The 16698-nt window shown below is 43.1% G+C and overlaps 1 protein-coding gene across 2 annotated transcripts in view; it reads left to right on the top strand.

Annotated features, from left to right (window-relative positions):
* LOC115109603 (G1/S-specific cyclin-D2) overlaps positions 1-10588 on the top strand; it is a 129019-nt gene extending 118431 nt beyond the window's left edge. For both annotated transcript variants that reach the window (XM_029634695.2, XM_029634694.2), the window contains one exon: positions 6036-10588. In XM_029634695.2, coding sequence (XP_029490555.1) covers positions 6036-6209 — 174 coding nt within the window. In that variant the 3' untranslated portion in view covers positions 6210-10588. The remainder of the gene's footprint in view (positions 1-6035) is intronic.
* The last annotated feature ends 6110 nt before the right edge of the window (positions 10589-16698 follow it).

The following is a 16698-nucleotide window of genomic DNA, read 5'->3' as shown; positions in this document are numbered from 1 at the left end:
CAGCATCTCCTGCAAATTATGATTTATTTTTTATTGGGCCAATTGTGCACCACTCTATGGGGCTCCCAATCATGGCCGGATGTGATACAGCCTGGATTCGAACCAGGAACTGTTATGATGCCTCTTGCACTGAGATGCAGTGCCTTAGACCGCTGCGCCAGCCCATACAGAAATACCTCAACCACTGATTTACGATTGATAGACAGCCTTTGACAGGGTCTGTCAATCGAAACGTAGCTCATGTTTCACCTAATTCATCCTAAAAGGTCACATGCCACATCTGCATGGAGTTGCTATGCAAAGGTAGTGAAATGACATCCTGTGGTTTCCCCCTTCCATCCAGGTTAGTTTCTGACAGCCCAGGCAGCAGCCCACGCCTGATATAAAAGAGCTGTTAATCCACGCAAACTGGGGAAGCAGAGCCAGGCCGCCCTATGTGTGGTTCTGGGGGGAGAGCAGCACTGTGGCGGGGTGGTGGTGGAGGGGCGCTCAGCTCAGTCCAAACACAGACATCCAGGCTGGGCCTCAGCTGGCTCCTGTGCCTGGCTTTCGTCAGAAGGGGAGCGGGCGGAGCTAGCTGGGTTATCTGCGGGGGTGGGGGAAGGGTCTGCAGGATGGGGGTTGGTGAGGGAGGGCGGATATGCGGGGTGGGGGTGGTTAACAGTGCTGTCATTTAAAACAGACTCCCTGATGTCAGGCGCTAACCTCATCTGTCGGTAGCATCCTAACATTCCTGGATCGTGTGTTGTGGGCATTTCTCCTGGGAGGCTGGACTGAGTGACCTGAGGGCTGCCTGCTCTGTCCTGAATGGGGGCCTGTAATGCCAGTCCACCCTGCTGTGGCTTGGGGAAGAGGAGACCTAGGGGCATGAGGGTGGGAGGCCAAGGCTGCATGGGCCTCTGTTCTGGTTGGCCCTCTCTGGCTAAACTTAACGCCAGACAGAGCAAGAGACGGACTCTGAGCCTCACAAGGCCTTTCCCGCTGTGGGGAGAGGAGGATAGGAGGGGAGAAAGCTGTTGAAGTGTGAAAAGGGACACCAGGGAAGCATGGCCAGTGTCCCGCCTCACTTGCGATGATTACCCCCTCTCTCTCATGCCCAATAATGCATCTCTGCTGAAGTCTTGCTCCGTAGCCGAGGAAAAACAAATAGCTGGCCTAAGCAGCACAGGCCCTCTGTGTGTGTGTTGGGACCCAGGGGTGTTAGGTCTGAGGCAAGGGAGTTGACTGCTGACTCCATGATCAGTTCCTCACATTCCTGGATGCAGACAGGCCATGGATTCAGAAAACACCAGAGCAGGGACGCCCCTTGTGATGCAACGTATGCCACGAGTCCGAGGAGCTTTAGTACAACGCTGCTACAGTAGACTGGTGTGCCAGAACAGCATTTTTGGAAAGAAGATGCTTGACAATGACTTAGCACTGCTCTGTCTATGGTCTCGCTATAACAGAAAAACAGGAGTTGGTGATTACTGGCTGTGTCATTTCACACCTTTTTCAAGCTCCGCCACTTAATGCTCCGATCCTAATGGCTACCGCCACCTCAATGATCGATTTGAACGCAGTCATCAGTGTGGTACGAAACGGAGTAGGAAAGTGCACACACATTTGGTTTGGCGCGCCGGCTGGGGAGATGGCACGGAGCTGGGACGGAGATGGCCAGGCAAAATATGAAGTAAAGCCTGGCTGCTGATGCCTACACCGCCCCTTGGCACCCCACTGTCATCTGTGGTGTCCAGAGCCTGAGGTTTTCAGAGGGGACATGCGAGGGGGCCAAGTCACCGTCTCCCGCCGCCTGCCGCCGCCCAGAGGAATTTGTGTATAGCCTTAGATACACCTGGTGTGGCACAGAGAGCAGCCAGTCGGGCACAGCAGCCAGTTAGTGAGACTTCACGCCAAGCCATGATGGGCAAGAGGCTGGCACGGGGGAAGAATGAAAACTGTGTTTTTAGGAGGTTTTAGATTTGTTGGGATTTCCTGTAAGACCTGAGGGATTCTCTTGTCGCTGGGGTTTTTGCTTTGCTGACATCTACGGTGCTACCGTCTGCCATTTGGTGCGTCTGTTTTGATTCTCAACATCCAAGAAGCCGGAAGCATTGCCAGTGAAAGGTAGGACGATAGAAAGTGGTTTGACAGAAGACATACTGTAGCTCCATTAATCTGAAACATCCATTGAAGCTCAACACGCAGAAGGTCCTTCTCTGTTCTAGCACACAGCAGGCTGAGACAGGAAGAGAGAAAGGGGGAGACGGAGGGGCTAGAATACTGTTTCCTCGTTTTTGTCTGCTTTTCTTGGCAAGCTGCCCCTCTCCCTCTCTCCCATTCATCTTTTCTCTCAGAGTAGCTCACCAGGACACAGGAAACACACACACACACACACACCCCTGTCCTCCACAGCCCCTTCATTCTATCCCTGACCCCCTCTCTCCCTTTTCTTCCCTTCCTGCACCCCTCCGCTCATCATCCAGCCCTCCTGACTCACATTGCGATCTTCTCTTAGCCAGTTATTTCTAATTTCATCTGGAATTTGTGTATATTGAACAATGATGTATCTATTAATGTGGGTGTCACTCTTAGAACTATAGCCAAAGGGAATGGGATAGCACCTTGTGATGCTCAAACATGACATTGCTCAACATGGGGTCATGGGTCATGGGTTGGGCATACCCTCCAGGATAGGGAATGACACGCCTCCTAAACACACAGCATGCTGTCTCAGCCTCCGTCTCGGCACAGAGTAGCACTGCCTAGTGTGGTACAGTAGTTCAAAAATTCCACGGTTTCACACATTTTTCCCTCTGGTTTTGGCGGTCTGCTCGACTTCCTCCTTTGGGCGCTGTGACGTCACGGTGGATGCCCGTGGATAATCCGAGCAGCGTGGTTCCTCCTCACATGGCTGTTTGATTAGACTGTCAAAATCATCTTTATAGATGTGGCTGTCTTTGGGTGGAGTTCCGTTTCAGTTTCAAGTTTTAATGTGCACAAGTACAGTGAAACGACTTTTTAGCTCTGAACCCAACAATAACGTCAACAATATCAGTGTAGGACTAAAAATAACATAAGGTAGAACAAAAACACACGAGGAATAAAAAATAATAAGAACATGAGAAGTAAGAATGCTATATACAGGGTCAGTCAGTTCCAGGACCATATTTACCTATATTAAAAAATATATATTTTACCTTTAATTAACTAGGCAAGTCAGTTAAGAACACATTCTTATTTTCAATGACTGCCTAGGAACAGTGGGTTAACTGCCTTGTTCAGGGGCAGAACGACAGATTTTTACCTTGTCAGCTCAGGGATTTGATCTTGCAACCTTTCGGTTGCTAGTCCAACGCTCTAACCACTAGGCTACCTGATACCCCATGTGCAGGGATACTGGAGTGGTAGGGGTAGATACTGTACTGTATAAGGGTAAGGTGACTAGGCATCAGGTATAAGATAAACAGAGTAGCAGCAGCGTATATGATGATTGCGAGTGGATGAGCGTGTGTGTAGCGTTAGTATGGTATGTGTGTGTGTGTGTGTGTGTGTGTGTGTGTGTGTGTGTGTGTGTGTGTGTGTGTGTGTGTGTGTGTGTGTGTGTGTGTGTGTGTGTGTGCGTCAGTGTGTGTGTGTGTGTGTGTGTGTGTGTGTGCGTCAGTGTGTGTGTGCGTGTAGGGCCCTGTGAGTGGGCATAGAGACAGTGCAAAAATCAAATACAAGGGTCAACTAGCCATTTTGTTAGTGATTTAGCAGTCTTATGGCTTGGGGAAGAAGCTGTTCAGGAGCCTGTTGGTGTCGGACTTCCAACGCTGCCTTCCTTAGTATCTAGATACCTAAAAACCTATCTGAAAACAATATTGGTGTTTCCAGTAGTCACATATTGAAGCCATTAAAGGTTCTCAAATGAAGCCTGTGGGCCTTGGCATTAGGTCCAATCTGCAGCTATAAAGAGCAGCAGAGAGGGGAATGTCTTTTATGAAGTAAAGGCCTGCATTCTTGCGGTAAAACACAAAACATGTTTTGTGCTTTTTTTTCTTTTTTTACAACTATGGAGCACATGTTGGTGGGAAGTTGGGGACCCCTGGAGCAGATTATGGGGATGCTGGGTGACGGTCGGGTTTCCTCCAGGCCAGACGCCTGAGGCCCCCTCAACATGTTACAGCCCCACTCCTAAGCCCACTAACCCTAGCCCTCACACAGCCTTCTCACATCTGTCCCCATCCAGGGTCACTACAGGTAGAAAATCAAAGAAATGTCTTAACTGTTATTTAGGTATGAATTGAGCCCATTGATCTGATTCATTTGCCTTGTCCTCAATTGGGCGCAAATACAGAATCATAATAATATGCTCAGTTAATCTAGCCTAAGTAGTGCCTTATAGATGTGGCGTTCGTTAGCTCAAGGCTCTTCCTGGAGATTTTGGCATTGTGACCTTTGACACGGTGACCTTTCGTCACTCAGCCGCGTTCAACTCCTGAGGAGCAATTCCCATGTGATAGGCCTCTGTTCTCATTTCACCAAGGCAGCAGGCAACACTTGCCCAGGCCCAGAAGCCATATAAACCAGGTTCAAACAGTGGCCCATCAGGTTTAAATTACCTGTAAATGTCAAAGGAATGTTCCCCTCTCCATAAGCTTCTGGCCATAGGGCTCTCTGTCATATTTCCCACAACCACCCCTATGTGCTTAAAGGCCCAGTGCAGTCAAAATGTAGTTTTGCCTGTGTTTTCTATCATATCGGAACAACAGCTGATAAAACTAAACGCTGTAAAAGTGTGAGAACATTTGGTCAGTGTTTTTTCTGATATAGTTCCTGTTTGAAAATACAATCGACACATTACCTTTTTAATCAGCAGGTTTCGCGTGGGTGGGGTTTTGGTTTGCCTGGGGACATCTCCAAGCGCTATATTAGTTAATAAACCAATAACCAAGAGAGTTCTAAATCTCTCTGCCAGACAGTCCTAGCAAAATGTTAGTTTGAGAAATAGTTTTTTGCTAAAAAGCTACTTTTTCCTTTTGATAATTTTAATGGAAAACTAATATAGTAAGGTACTTAATTACCCAGCGATGATTTGATATTGGGCCTTTAAGACCAACAGAGGACAGGGGGAGGGAAGGCTTTGTGTGCATTGCTGTTTTAAACCACCAGAGGGCAGCAGTCTCATACACTGCAAGCCATAAGCATAGTTATTACAGGGCAATCTTATGTTAATAGTCAGATCAGAAGTCTTCCTATTTAATACTTCCAACCTGAGAGCTGAACCTTGAGGCCACAGCAGGCTGACGGGGGGCTCAGGAGTGTTGAGAGGGTGCTTTCTCTGGAGGATTCTCAGGTTCCGTCGGCTCTCTTTGATGCTGAAACCCAATCTGCCTGGCTCTCAGGTGGCCCCCTGCAGGCAGAGACTGGCTCTCGTTAAAAAAGCACCACCTTTGTGTTCCCACAGGATAGTGGATGTAATTAACATAGCAGAGCTTCAGCACTGGGGCCTATACCTGTGTTTTCACCGTTGTCAAGGCTACTGGTGTGTTGTGCGTGGGATGAATAGGGAGATGGGGGAGGCGTTCAGTGCTGGGCCATAGTGGGCTGAGGTAATGCTTGGCCTGGTCCTCTTCTCCGCTCAGCCTTAGCTGTCTGTGGGGGCGGCAGGCAGGGTAGCGGTCATCCAAACCCTGCATGGACCCGGTTCCCAGGGGTTCCCAGACTGAAGGTCTGTGTCACTTCTGTTCTGTCAGGGCTGGGGCTATGTATTATGGAAAGGATAAGTTACCTTATAAAATAACAGGCAGATAAGTGGCTGTGACCCTATATATTAATCAAGTAATCTACAAAATATTCCAATGTTTGCTTTGGCTATAATTTGGAAGGTTTCTTTTGTGTGTGTGTGTGTGTATGTGTGTGTGTGTGTGTGTGTGTGTGTGTATATATATATATATATATATATATATATATATATATATATATATATGTTCATCTGACTGTATTTGCATATCCATGTGTACTGTGCACGGTTCCTATATTGACGGACATGTCTGTTTGGTTGTGTGTTGCAGGACTGTCTGAAGGAGTGTCAGGAGCAGATTGAGAGGGTCTTGGTGAGCAGCCTGCGAGAGGGTCGGCAGCAGCAACAGCAGCAGCAGCAGGTCCAGCGTGGCCCCAGCAGTAAGACCATGGACGAGCTGGATCAGTCCAGCACCCCAACGGATGTTCGCGACATCAACTTGTGAGCCTGCAAAAAGAGAAGCAGCGCATCCGGAATACGCATCAAATCAACATAAAAAAAACAACAAAAAACAAAAACAACAAAAACAAACTACCCCTTGAAAAAAAATGCTTGCTAATTTTTTTTAGAGATTTTTTTATTTTGTTATATAAAAACATGCGCCCATGTATTGTATGAAAGGAAAGCTATTTTTAGATATAAAATAGATATACTTTAAAAGCTATGAATTGATATATGGACGCTCTATGGTGCCTCAGATATACAGAAGGCAAGCCAATTATATCTTGCGTTCTGTTTTTGATGGTATAGTCATGATAAAGTTATATCGAATAAGACAACAATAGCTTAATGAGGAGTTCAAAAATGTTTGGGGAGACCATTCCAGGCTTGCATATATGGGATCAGAATCGGGGCAAGTTTTTTCTGTGTTGTTTCGTTAATTATTTTGGTTAATGTTGGTCTGCCAGAGATAGGAGCCCAGTAAAGGCTCCGCTGGCCGTGAATGGCAGGTCTCAACGTGGCATAGTTTGGCTGTGTGTTGGGGACGAGGGGAGCACTTTGCAGGAATTGCAGAGTGTTGTGCTAAGAAAGAGACAAGTAGGGTCCATGGAACAGCCAAGTATATAATAGTGAATTACATTATTATGATTATTATTATTCAGAAACGTATTTGTGAATACAGAGTAATAGACGTCAATAAGCTCTTTTTGTCAGGCTGATTGTTGTGTGTGTGTGTGTGTGTGTGTGTGTGTGTGTGTGTTGGCTTGGCGCTTGAGTGGAAAGACTAGACTAGTGGTAGACTATGGAACAGGCAGAAGACTCATTCTCTGCAGGGCATCTATGTTATATCACTGCCTTAAGTTAATATGCGTTGTTGGCCGACAAAAAGCTGGGGGTCTGAGTCCACTTAGTGGGTGAGAGAGAGAGAGGGGCGGCTGTGTTCCCTCATTTTTGTCTAGAGGAGTTTGGCAATGGACCATCTTTCTTTCAGAAGTTTCATTCGAGGTGTTTGTGTTTTTCACTGCCAACATACCAATCAAATAGTGTTTGTATTTTTCTGTTGTTGTTGAGGTTTTGAGTTATTTTGTTACGGAAGGAGCTTCAGGCTGCTTAGCGTCAGCAGGGAGGAGTGTGTGCCCCTCTTGATGGTACATTAGTATCTCAGAGGAGAGGGGAGGCCTGTGGTCTGTGGTGGTTGTATGGGGTCTGGGGGGTGGACAGGTATAGATGGAAAGAAAGGGTTTGTTGCAGTGCAGAAGCATGTTGCTGTGTAGAGGAAGGAGATGTAGTGGAGTTGCTGAAAGATACAGGAGAGGAGCCTAATGGCCTCATATGACATCTATCTGATTTCTGCGTTTTGGGCAGACTGAGGCCACGGGTGGCAAATTAGGATCAAAACTAGACTCATTATTTGAGAATGAACTTTCTGGGTTCATTAGAAGAGAGGAAAATGTATTGGAGCAGGGGAAGATTTGTGATCAATGCATCTGTAGTCCCTCATAGAGTTGTTTCCAACGCGCCTGTGATTTCAACAGCAAAGCACTTTGAAAACACACTCCCCAATGGACAAATGAAATGGTTACGGTGTGGGGATCTATGGATGCTTTCTGTTTTCTCGTTAGCTTTTACTTTGTAGGGCTGGTTTCCCACATTCAGATGTACCCACTTGGCAAGCAGGTGTCAAAATAATGCCTAACACCTTATGACATGAGGACATTCCGATCTGAAAACATTCCGAAATAAAGAAAAGTGCAAGGTGAAAGGAGCGTCTGACCATTTTTCATGTGTTTTAACAAATAACCAATGCCAATTAAAAACAAAAAAAAAGGCTACAGACAAGGTTAATGATTTAGTTTTTATTTGAGAAGTTATCACATTATAAAATATTTGTTCTACTTGAATTTTCTATTTGACCTGCTTCACAGCAACAACATAAAGTCACATGGGTGGGAACAATACAGAAAACGTTATCATAGAACATCAGGTGTTCTGAGGGCAAATGAGGTTTTCTTTCAAAAAGATGAAGCTGTTCTATGTTCAACGCTACCTTATTGATGGTTTTGCTAGTAGAGCCTGGCCTGTTGTCTTCGGGTGATGCCCCTGTGTGGCTGTGCTGTCCCCGAGGCTGTGCAGGCCTGACTGATGTCTGTGAACCCGTAGTGATAATTCTATCTCTGCGTGTACCCCTCTCGTCCAGTGACATATGCTGCTTCAGTCACTTCATTGGCATGGGGTTTGATCAGTCACCCAGACGTCAGAATTAGACTAATTCACTTCCAAGACTGACACAGGGTACATCGCCAGCACAAGACAGCCTTGATCACGCAATATTCTCATTGCTACATTTAAAGGTGGATCGAGGTTTTGGTGTGTTTTTTGTTCTTCGCGTGTGTGTGTGTACGTTTGTTTGTGTTTGCATGTGTGGTAGGTATGAGGGGAAAATGAGGATTCAGTGTTTTAGCAGGCTACTCAAAATAAATGTTTTTCAGGAAAACGTTTTCTAGAAACCAATCTTATAAACAAGGCCATCTTCAACCTCACCAAAACTAGCCCCTGTTCATCATTGTCAAGGATGTCTGCCCTTTCTTTTCCTCTGCAAGCTCTATTCTGAGCATAGATGATGATTAGTTTGTTTTTACAAAGTAGTTGACTGTGTTAGGTTTGAATTTGTATTTAGACCACCTTCAATTTGTGTTTTGTTTTATTTGATGGGGTGTCCAGACCCTCAGACAGTTTGTAGAGCGTTTGTAAGGGGTTAGATACTGTATTCCAAAGTGAAGAGAGATGGAGGAGGTGTCAAGACATCAAAGTGTCAATATTTGTATTGAGTTATTATTATTGTCTTTTCGCGCTGCTAAAAGCTATGATTTTGTTTCATTCTTATATACAAAAAAAAAATGACATTACTTAGTTGTGATGTGTCACTTGAGTGTGCTGCTATTTTATAAACATTTGTATTATAATATAATTATTTTACTGCTTAAGAGATACATTCAGAATACTGAAGTAGATGGTAATAGAAGAACATGACATGAGTATTCGACTGGAAATGTTCTTTGTACAGTTTGCTTAGATAGCATGTTTCTTTTCCTTTTGATCTATTTTGCTCTACTTTCTCAGTCACATTGCGGTATCTCTATACCTCAGGTTTACTGGACATAAAAAAAGAATATCTGAATACCTCACAACTCTACAGTTTTTAGGGAGCCTGGGAAGGGTAACAGTACAGTAGAAAGCACAGGGGTTTTGTGTGTTGTGAAATGTACTGACCTTGTTGAGTGGCAAGCATGCAAGGCTCCCGCCTGGACTTAAACCCTAGTGGAGGGTGAACAACAACAAGTCACCACTTCCTTGGTCAGTTTAAGTTGATGGTGGTGCTAATTGTGAGACTCATGGGACAGTCATTGCAAAGACAAATGTGAAAATGTCTCAAATATCATTGATGATTAATTACATGGTTTGTTCCAATTAATGTCGATGGATTTTGGTTCTTAAGCTTGATTTGATGAGCTTAGTTGACCTGTGTGTTCCAGGTGGTCCTATTGTCTGGAAAACCAATACAAAAATGGCTAAACCAATCCATCAAAAAGCTCACCACATACTGCATCTGACATGAGGAAGTGTGTTTCAACAGCGGGGATTTTGCTTTAGTTGTCCCCCTTCCACTAGAAGTTACATAATGTACCTCAGAAATGTCTGTTGCACAACCTCTGTTCAATAAACTTCTGCTTTAAAGAGTCTGACACCATACCAGTCCAATGTTATTCTAATTTCTGTTTTCTTTTTGTATGTTATTATGGTTAGTGGAGCAGATTGTAGGATGTGATTGTGTACATAAAGTGAGGTGAACACTAGAGGTTGCTGTAGTCATGAAACCAAGAGGACTGGAGAGCTGTTAAGTGGAGTGGAGCTGAGATTGTGGGGCAACTGAGGATACTGCAGTCTGGTTAAGGGCAACAACAAAAAAACAACGAATTAAAACAAAAGTTAAGAAGACGGACCCCCTGCTTGAATACCAACCAAAACTTGCTATTAAGAATGTGTTTATTTCTGTTGCTTCCCCTGTATGACGTCGTCTGAAGTGTTAACACACTAATCAGTCAGGTTTCAAGCAAGTGGGATATTGGTGTCTGTCTGAGTTTGTCCTCTGACTCTGGGGCCCTAAGGCACTCTTATGCAGCTTCTTGTTGGGCTGTTTTTTAGGGGGGCTGGATCATGTAGGCCTAGTAAGTGAATAAGTTGGTTTCGATGTTAGCGTTGAATTCAGTATTGATAACTTCTGTTTATGATTAATCAGCTCTTTATTGGTCTGTCTGAAAGGATCCCTTAAAGTGTTAAAGGTCAAGGCATGCTGTACAATCAATAAACTCACCATGAATTAAATATATTGTCTCTGCTCTTTTTATGGTTATGACAAATTGCTTTACTCTTTCACTTATAAAATCTTCTCTCACTCATAAAGTCTCTGAGGACCTTTATATTACAAACTGTTAGAAAGGAAATAATAAAGGATGTAGGCTACATTACTCATGGATTTGTTCTAAATAATATACATAATGTACAGACAAATTAGTTTGACTTCATTTGAAATTAAATACAATTTATACAACGCTATCTCACACTTTTTATATATTTCCTCGACTGCAGAGTGCATTCCCCGTAGACAATACCCTAAAGTAGCAGGCGTGAAAGAAACGCCTGAGCTGTGTTCCTTTCTTTCTGATCCTGACGAGAAAAAACTTTGCACACTCTTTTCAGGAGGTTCTCTTCTGCACTGTTAAACCAATCCAGTAAATGTGGAGGAGGAGTTAAAATGGAATGTTAACAAAGATGTTTTATTATATTGACAAGATAGTCGAGTGTCCCTCTAACAATTGAAGTACATATACTCAAAGATGGAAGGCAGGCGGGAGGAGGCGAGATCAGGTGGGACCCTTCTAGCCAATGAAAAGGAAGATACGAAATGCCACGTGTGTCCACTTATATCCAGCGGTGAACGTAAAGCGGTACTCTTAGGTACAGAGCCGGACAAAATAATTAGATGTGACAAGACTGTAACTACCAATTCGATATCATGAAAATTTGGGAGAAAAAGTGTTAAAAGTACACAACAACAACAAATAGAACAACAAATAAAAAGGATTTTAAAAATAAATAAAAATACATGAGCCTATCACAATAATATAAATACATTTCAAGAAAAATGTAGGCTTTTACACTATTATTTATCATTATGTATGTGCAAGGCATGAAAAATTAGGGAATGGACTTGAGTTCGCATGGTATAGCCTATACTCCAAAATGCCATGTGGTTCGAGGATAACATAACATTTTTGCCAAGGCAGAGATGAGTGGCCGACACAGAGACACACGTGGACAGCAGCGGACCATACATTTTGACCAACTGGCATACATTTTGACCAACTGACAATCAAATGGCGTTACTCTTTACAGGTGTTTTGTGTAACAGATCACTGCTTGGAGGCTAGAAATATGTTGCTAGTGGATGAACTTGAGCAGAAAGCCTAGTAAAGGAGCCCTTTGAAGGGATTTTTTGTGTTAATGATTGGTTGTGTTAATGCCACAATAAAAGCTCATTTATTTAAAAATGTAAATGGTGAATCTTTAGGACTATGCTCACAGTAGCTATTGAATTAATAGGGATTCTACATTGGAAACAAAGATATAAACGCAACATGCAACAAAATTCTATGATTTTACTGAGTTACAGTTCATAAAAGAAAATCACTCAATTTTCTCGCTGTGGAGGTGGGTGAGTGCTATGGTCCTATGGTTTCTCTCGACTCACCCGGCTCCAGGATAGATTTTGACTCTTCAAACATACCAGAGTCGCTATATGCGATCCCTGACTCTGCTTCTGGTACGCAAGCTATTTTAATTAGTTCCCCGCATCCAGTGCAGGCGGGAGGGATTGTTAATTGCGCTACCGAACTGCCCCTAATCAAAACGAAACAAAACGGCCTAAACCCAGCCGTCAGAAAACACCGAAAATTTAACTTTTTTCAATGTGTCAATCACTCTCGAGTCATCTGGGACCCACGAGCTAAGCCCAAGGGACTACTAGGGGGGCACTTGAACATTCGTAGTGTCATTCCAAAAAGTGATCAAATTCAACATCTACTCACAGACTCCAACCTTGACTTTCTCTGCCTCTCAGAGACATGGCTCCATAAACACTCTCCATATGCTGCTTTGATTGTGCCTGGCTACAATGTTTTCAGGAGAGACAGGATTGAAGGAAGAGGAGGGGGTGTGATGATTTACATTAAAGAACATATCCGATGTAAACAAATTGAGTGGTCATGTGATAATGAACTAGAATGTATCGGCCTGAACGTTACACTGTCTCCCCAAATGTCTTTTACCCTCATTGGAATGTATAGGCCACCTTCCACCAAAAGTGTGTTTTTTTATCAGTTTAATACCATGCTTAGGGAATGTGATTTTGGGAAAGAGGTCATCTTAATGGGAGATTTTAACATTAATTATGAAGACAAGTGTTGTAGGAAAACGCTCAAACGGATCACTAATACCTTTGACCTTACACAGCTAGTTAAAGGGCCAACCAGGGTGACTTGTTGCTCTAAAACACAGATTGATTTGGTGTTCAGTAATAAACCAGAGAGAGTGACTAAATCATTCAATATGGTTACTGGGCTGTCTGATCATAATCTGACACTTATAGCCAGAAAGCTGTCTAAGAGCAGGTTTAACCTCTCTACTGTTAGAAAGCCAGATCAACTCAGAATACCTAAGAGTGAATTAAACTATTTTGAAAAAGCAATTAAGGGAATAAACTGGAATGATCTCTTGTCCTATACAGACGTGGAAGCTGATAGTCAGGTTTTTCTATCCACAATCCAGACTACAATAAATGGCTTCCTAAAGAAAATCAAATCCAAACCTGGCCAAAAGAGCACTCTTCCTTGGCTAAATGGAGAAATCTGGAAATTGATGAAAGAACGAGATTATGCTCTAAAAATAGCCCTAAAATCTAAATTAGAGCATGACAGACGTAGGTTTACCATGTTGAGAAATAAGGTGATAAAAGAAATCAGACAGGCCAAGGCAAACTTTTTATTAACATAATTGGTGAGCGAAGGGAAATTCTAAATTGATATGGGAGAATCTAAAAAAGTTAACAGGGAAAGACCATAGTAACACTGCAAAAGACTAGAAATCATGGTGAATAACAATCTAACACAGGATGCAGTTGAAATAGCAACAGCCTTCAATTCCTACTTTATTGACTCTGTCAGGTTACTGACACAGAACCCCTCCACTGATTTCTTGGGCTCAGTGCTAGTGAATGACACTCAACCTGTCTTCATCATAAGGGAGGTTTCTGAGTCAAAGGTGAACAAGGTGATTAGCTCACTAAAGAACTCTAAAGCCAAAGATGTGTTTGGGATGGACTCTACCTTTCTTAAAAACTACAAAGAGTCACTCATTGGCCCCATTACTAAGGTCACCAACACATCTATTGGTCTCGGTGTGTTTCCAAGGGTATGGAAGTCGGCCATAATAACGGCCATCTTTAAATCAGGCGACCCTGCTGACGTGAGTAACTACAGGCCCATTAGTATACTACCTGTGGTGTCAAAGGTTGTTGAAAAGTGTGTAGCAGAACAACTGATTGCCCACCTCAACAACAGCCCCTTCACATTACACTCCATGCAGTTTGGCTTCAGAGCGAAACACTCCACAGAAACGGCCAACTGCTTTCTTCTGGAAAATGTCCAAGATGGACAAAGGGGGTGCTGTTGGGGCTGTGTTTCTGGACCTAAGGAAGGCTTTTGATACTGTTAACCATGAGATTCTCATCACAAAATTGTCCAAGTTCTACTTTTCCCCTGATGCCTTGAGATGGATGAAATCATACCTTGAAGGCAGAACTCAGTGTGTCAGAGTGAGCAATGAGCTGTCGCCCACTCGTAGCTATGATGTGGGCGTGCCCCAAGGGTCAATACTGGGGCCCCTCCTGTTCAGCCTGTACATTAATGATCTGCCTTCTGTCTGTACTGGGTCTGAAGTTCAAATGTATGCAGATGATACAGTGATATATGTGCATGCAAAGAGCAAACAACAAGCTGCACAAGAACTCACTACTGTAATGGTCCAGGTTACAAAGTGGCTCAGTGACTCGTGTTTGCATCTCAATGTGAAAAAAACTGTTTTGCATGTTCTTCACAAAGAGGGCAACAGATGCTACTGAGCCAGATGTCTATGTGTCAGGGGAGAAGCTCCAGGTGGTATCCGATTTTAAGTACCTTGGCATCATACTTGATTCCAACCTCTCTTTTAAAAAGCATGTGAAAAAGGTAATTCAAATAACTAAATTCAATCTAGCTAATTTCCGATTTATACGAAATTGTTTGACTACAGAGGTAGCAAAACTGTACTTCAAATCTATGATACTCCCCACTTAACATACTGCTTGACTAGTTGGGCCCAAGCTTGCTGTACAACATTAAAACCTATTCAGTCTGTCTACAAACAGGCTCTCAAAGTGCTTGATAGGAAGCCCAATAGCCATCATCATTGTCACATCCTTAGAAAGCATGAGCTCTTGAGTTGGGAAAATCTTGTGCAATACACCGACGCATGTCTTGTATTCAAGATCCTTAATGGCCTGGCTCCCCCTCCACTCAATATTTTTGTTAAACAGAAAACCCAGACATATGGCAGCAGATCCACAAGGTCTGCCATGAGAGGTGACTGTATAGTTCCCCTAAGGAAAAGCACCTTTAGTAAATCTGCATTCTCTGTGAGAGCTTCCCATGTCTGGAATACACTGCCATCAGACACACATAACTGCACCACATATCACACTTTCACAAAATGCTTGAAGACCTGGCTAAAGGTCAATCAGATTTGTGAACATGGTCCCTAGCTGTGTGTTGCCGCTTTCCATGTTGTCTGTTGTCTGTAGCTTGTGAGGTGTGGAAACACTTTGTTGCTTTTATGAATATTGTCTTGCTGCTTTTTGTTCTATGTTGCTCTGTCTGTATGCTATGTCTTGCTTGTCCTATGTTGCTATGTCTTGCTTGTTCTATGGTGCTATTGTCTATATTGTAATTGTTTTTAATAATCTGCCCAGGCACTGCGGTTGAAAATTACCCGGCTGGCTAAAACCGGCACTTTTACTGAAACGTTGATTAATGTGCACTGTCCCTGTAAAAATAAAATAAACTAAAAAACTAAATAAATTCATTAGGCCATAATCTATGGATTTCACATAACTGGGAATTCATGCAGACTCCTCTGAACAGTTGTTGAGATGTGTCTGTTACTTGAATTCTGTGAAGCATTTCTTTGACCTGCAATCTAAGGCACAGTTAAATCTAATGAATTTATCCTCTGCAGCAGAGGTAACTCTGGGTCATCCTTTCTTGTGGCGGTCATCATGAGAGCCAGTTTTAATCATCGCTCTTGATGGTCTTTGCGACTTGAAGAAACTTTCAAAGTTCTTGACATTTTCTGGATTTACTGAGCTTCATGTCTTAAAGTGATGATGGGCTGTCATTTCTCATTGCTTATTTGAGCTGTTCATGCCATAATATGGACTTGGTATTTTACCAGATAGTGCTATCTTCTGTATACCACTCCTACCTTGTCACAACATAACTGATTGGCTCAAACGCATTAAGAAGGACAGCAATTCCACAAATTAACTTTTACCAAGGCACACCTGTTAATTGAAATACATTCCAGGTGACTACCTCATGAAGCTGGTTGAGAGAATGCCAAGAGTGTGCAAAGCTGTCATCGAGGCAAAGGGTGGCTATTTGAAGAATCTCAAATATAAAACCTATTTTGATTTGCTCAACACTTTTTTGGTTACTACATGATCCAGCCTTGATCAGGAGTCCCATAGGTGAAGCACAATTGGCCCAACTTCGTCCTGGTTAGGGTTTGGCAGGTGTAGGTCATTGTAAATAAGAATTTGTTCTTAACTGACTTGAAATAACAAATTCCATATTTGTTATTTCATCGTTTTTTTTCTTCACTAATATTCTACGATGTAGTAAATAGTAAAGATAAAGAAAAACCCTTGAATGAGTTGGCGTGTCCAAACTTTTGACTGGTACTGTATGTCATTCTATGATCAGGTCCATATAGAAAAATGTGGCGCACGTGCTTGAGGTCCTATACCTGGAAGAAATAAAAACCTACTTTCACCCCTGTTTATATCAGTGCATTTGTAACAACCTAATCATTACAAAACTTAAATTCGATCAAATAAGCTTCACATAGCAAATTATCATTAAAAAAATGTTGTTGACCAAATTTGACACTCATTGACCATACAAAAAGTCCTGTCTTTGTGATATTATTTTCGTGGACAGATTTTGGGCGGAGTATACCCTCTCTCTTCGCCTCTTACTCTCCGCTGTCACCTTGTTAATGTCCAAAAGCGGAAGACCCGTCACAGGCTCTCTTTCCATTTCCCCTGAAAACCATTTTTTTCT

Source organism: Oncorhynchus nerka, linkage group LG25, assembly GCF_034236695.1.
Source record: "Oncorhynchus nerka isolate Pitt River linkage group LG25, Oner_Uvic_2.0, whole genome shotgun sequence".
In the NCBI taxonomy this organism is placed as follows: Eukaryota; Metazoa; Chordata; class Actinopteri; order Salmoniformes; family Salmonidae; genus Oncorhynchus; species Oncorhynchus nerka.
This window is presented reverse-complemented; position numbering and strand designations above follow the sequence as displayed.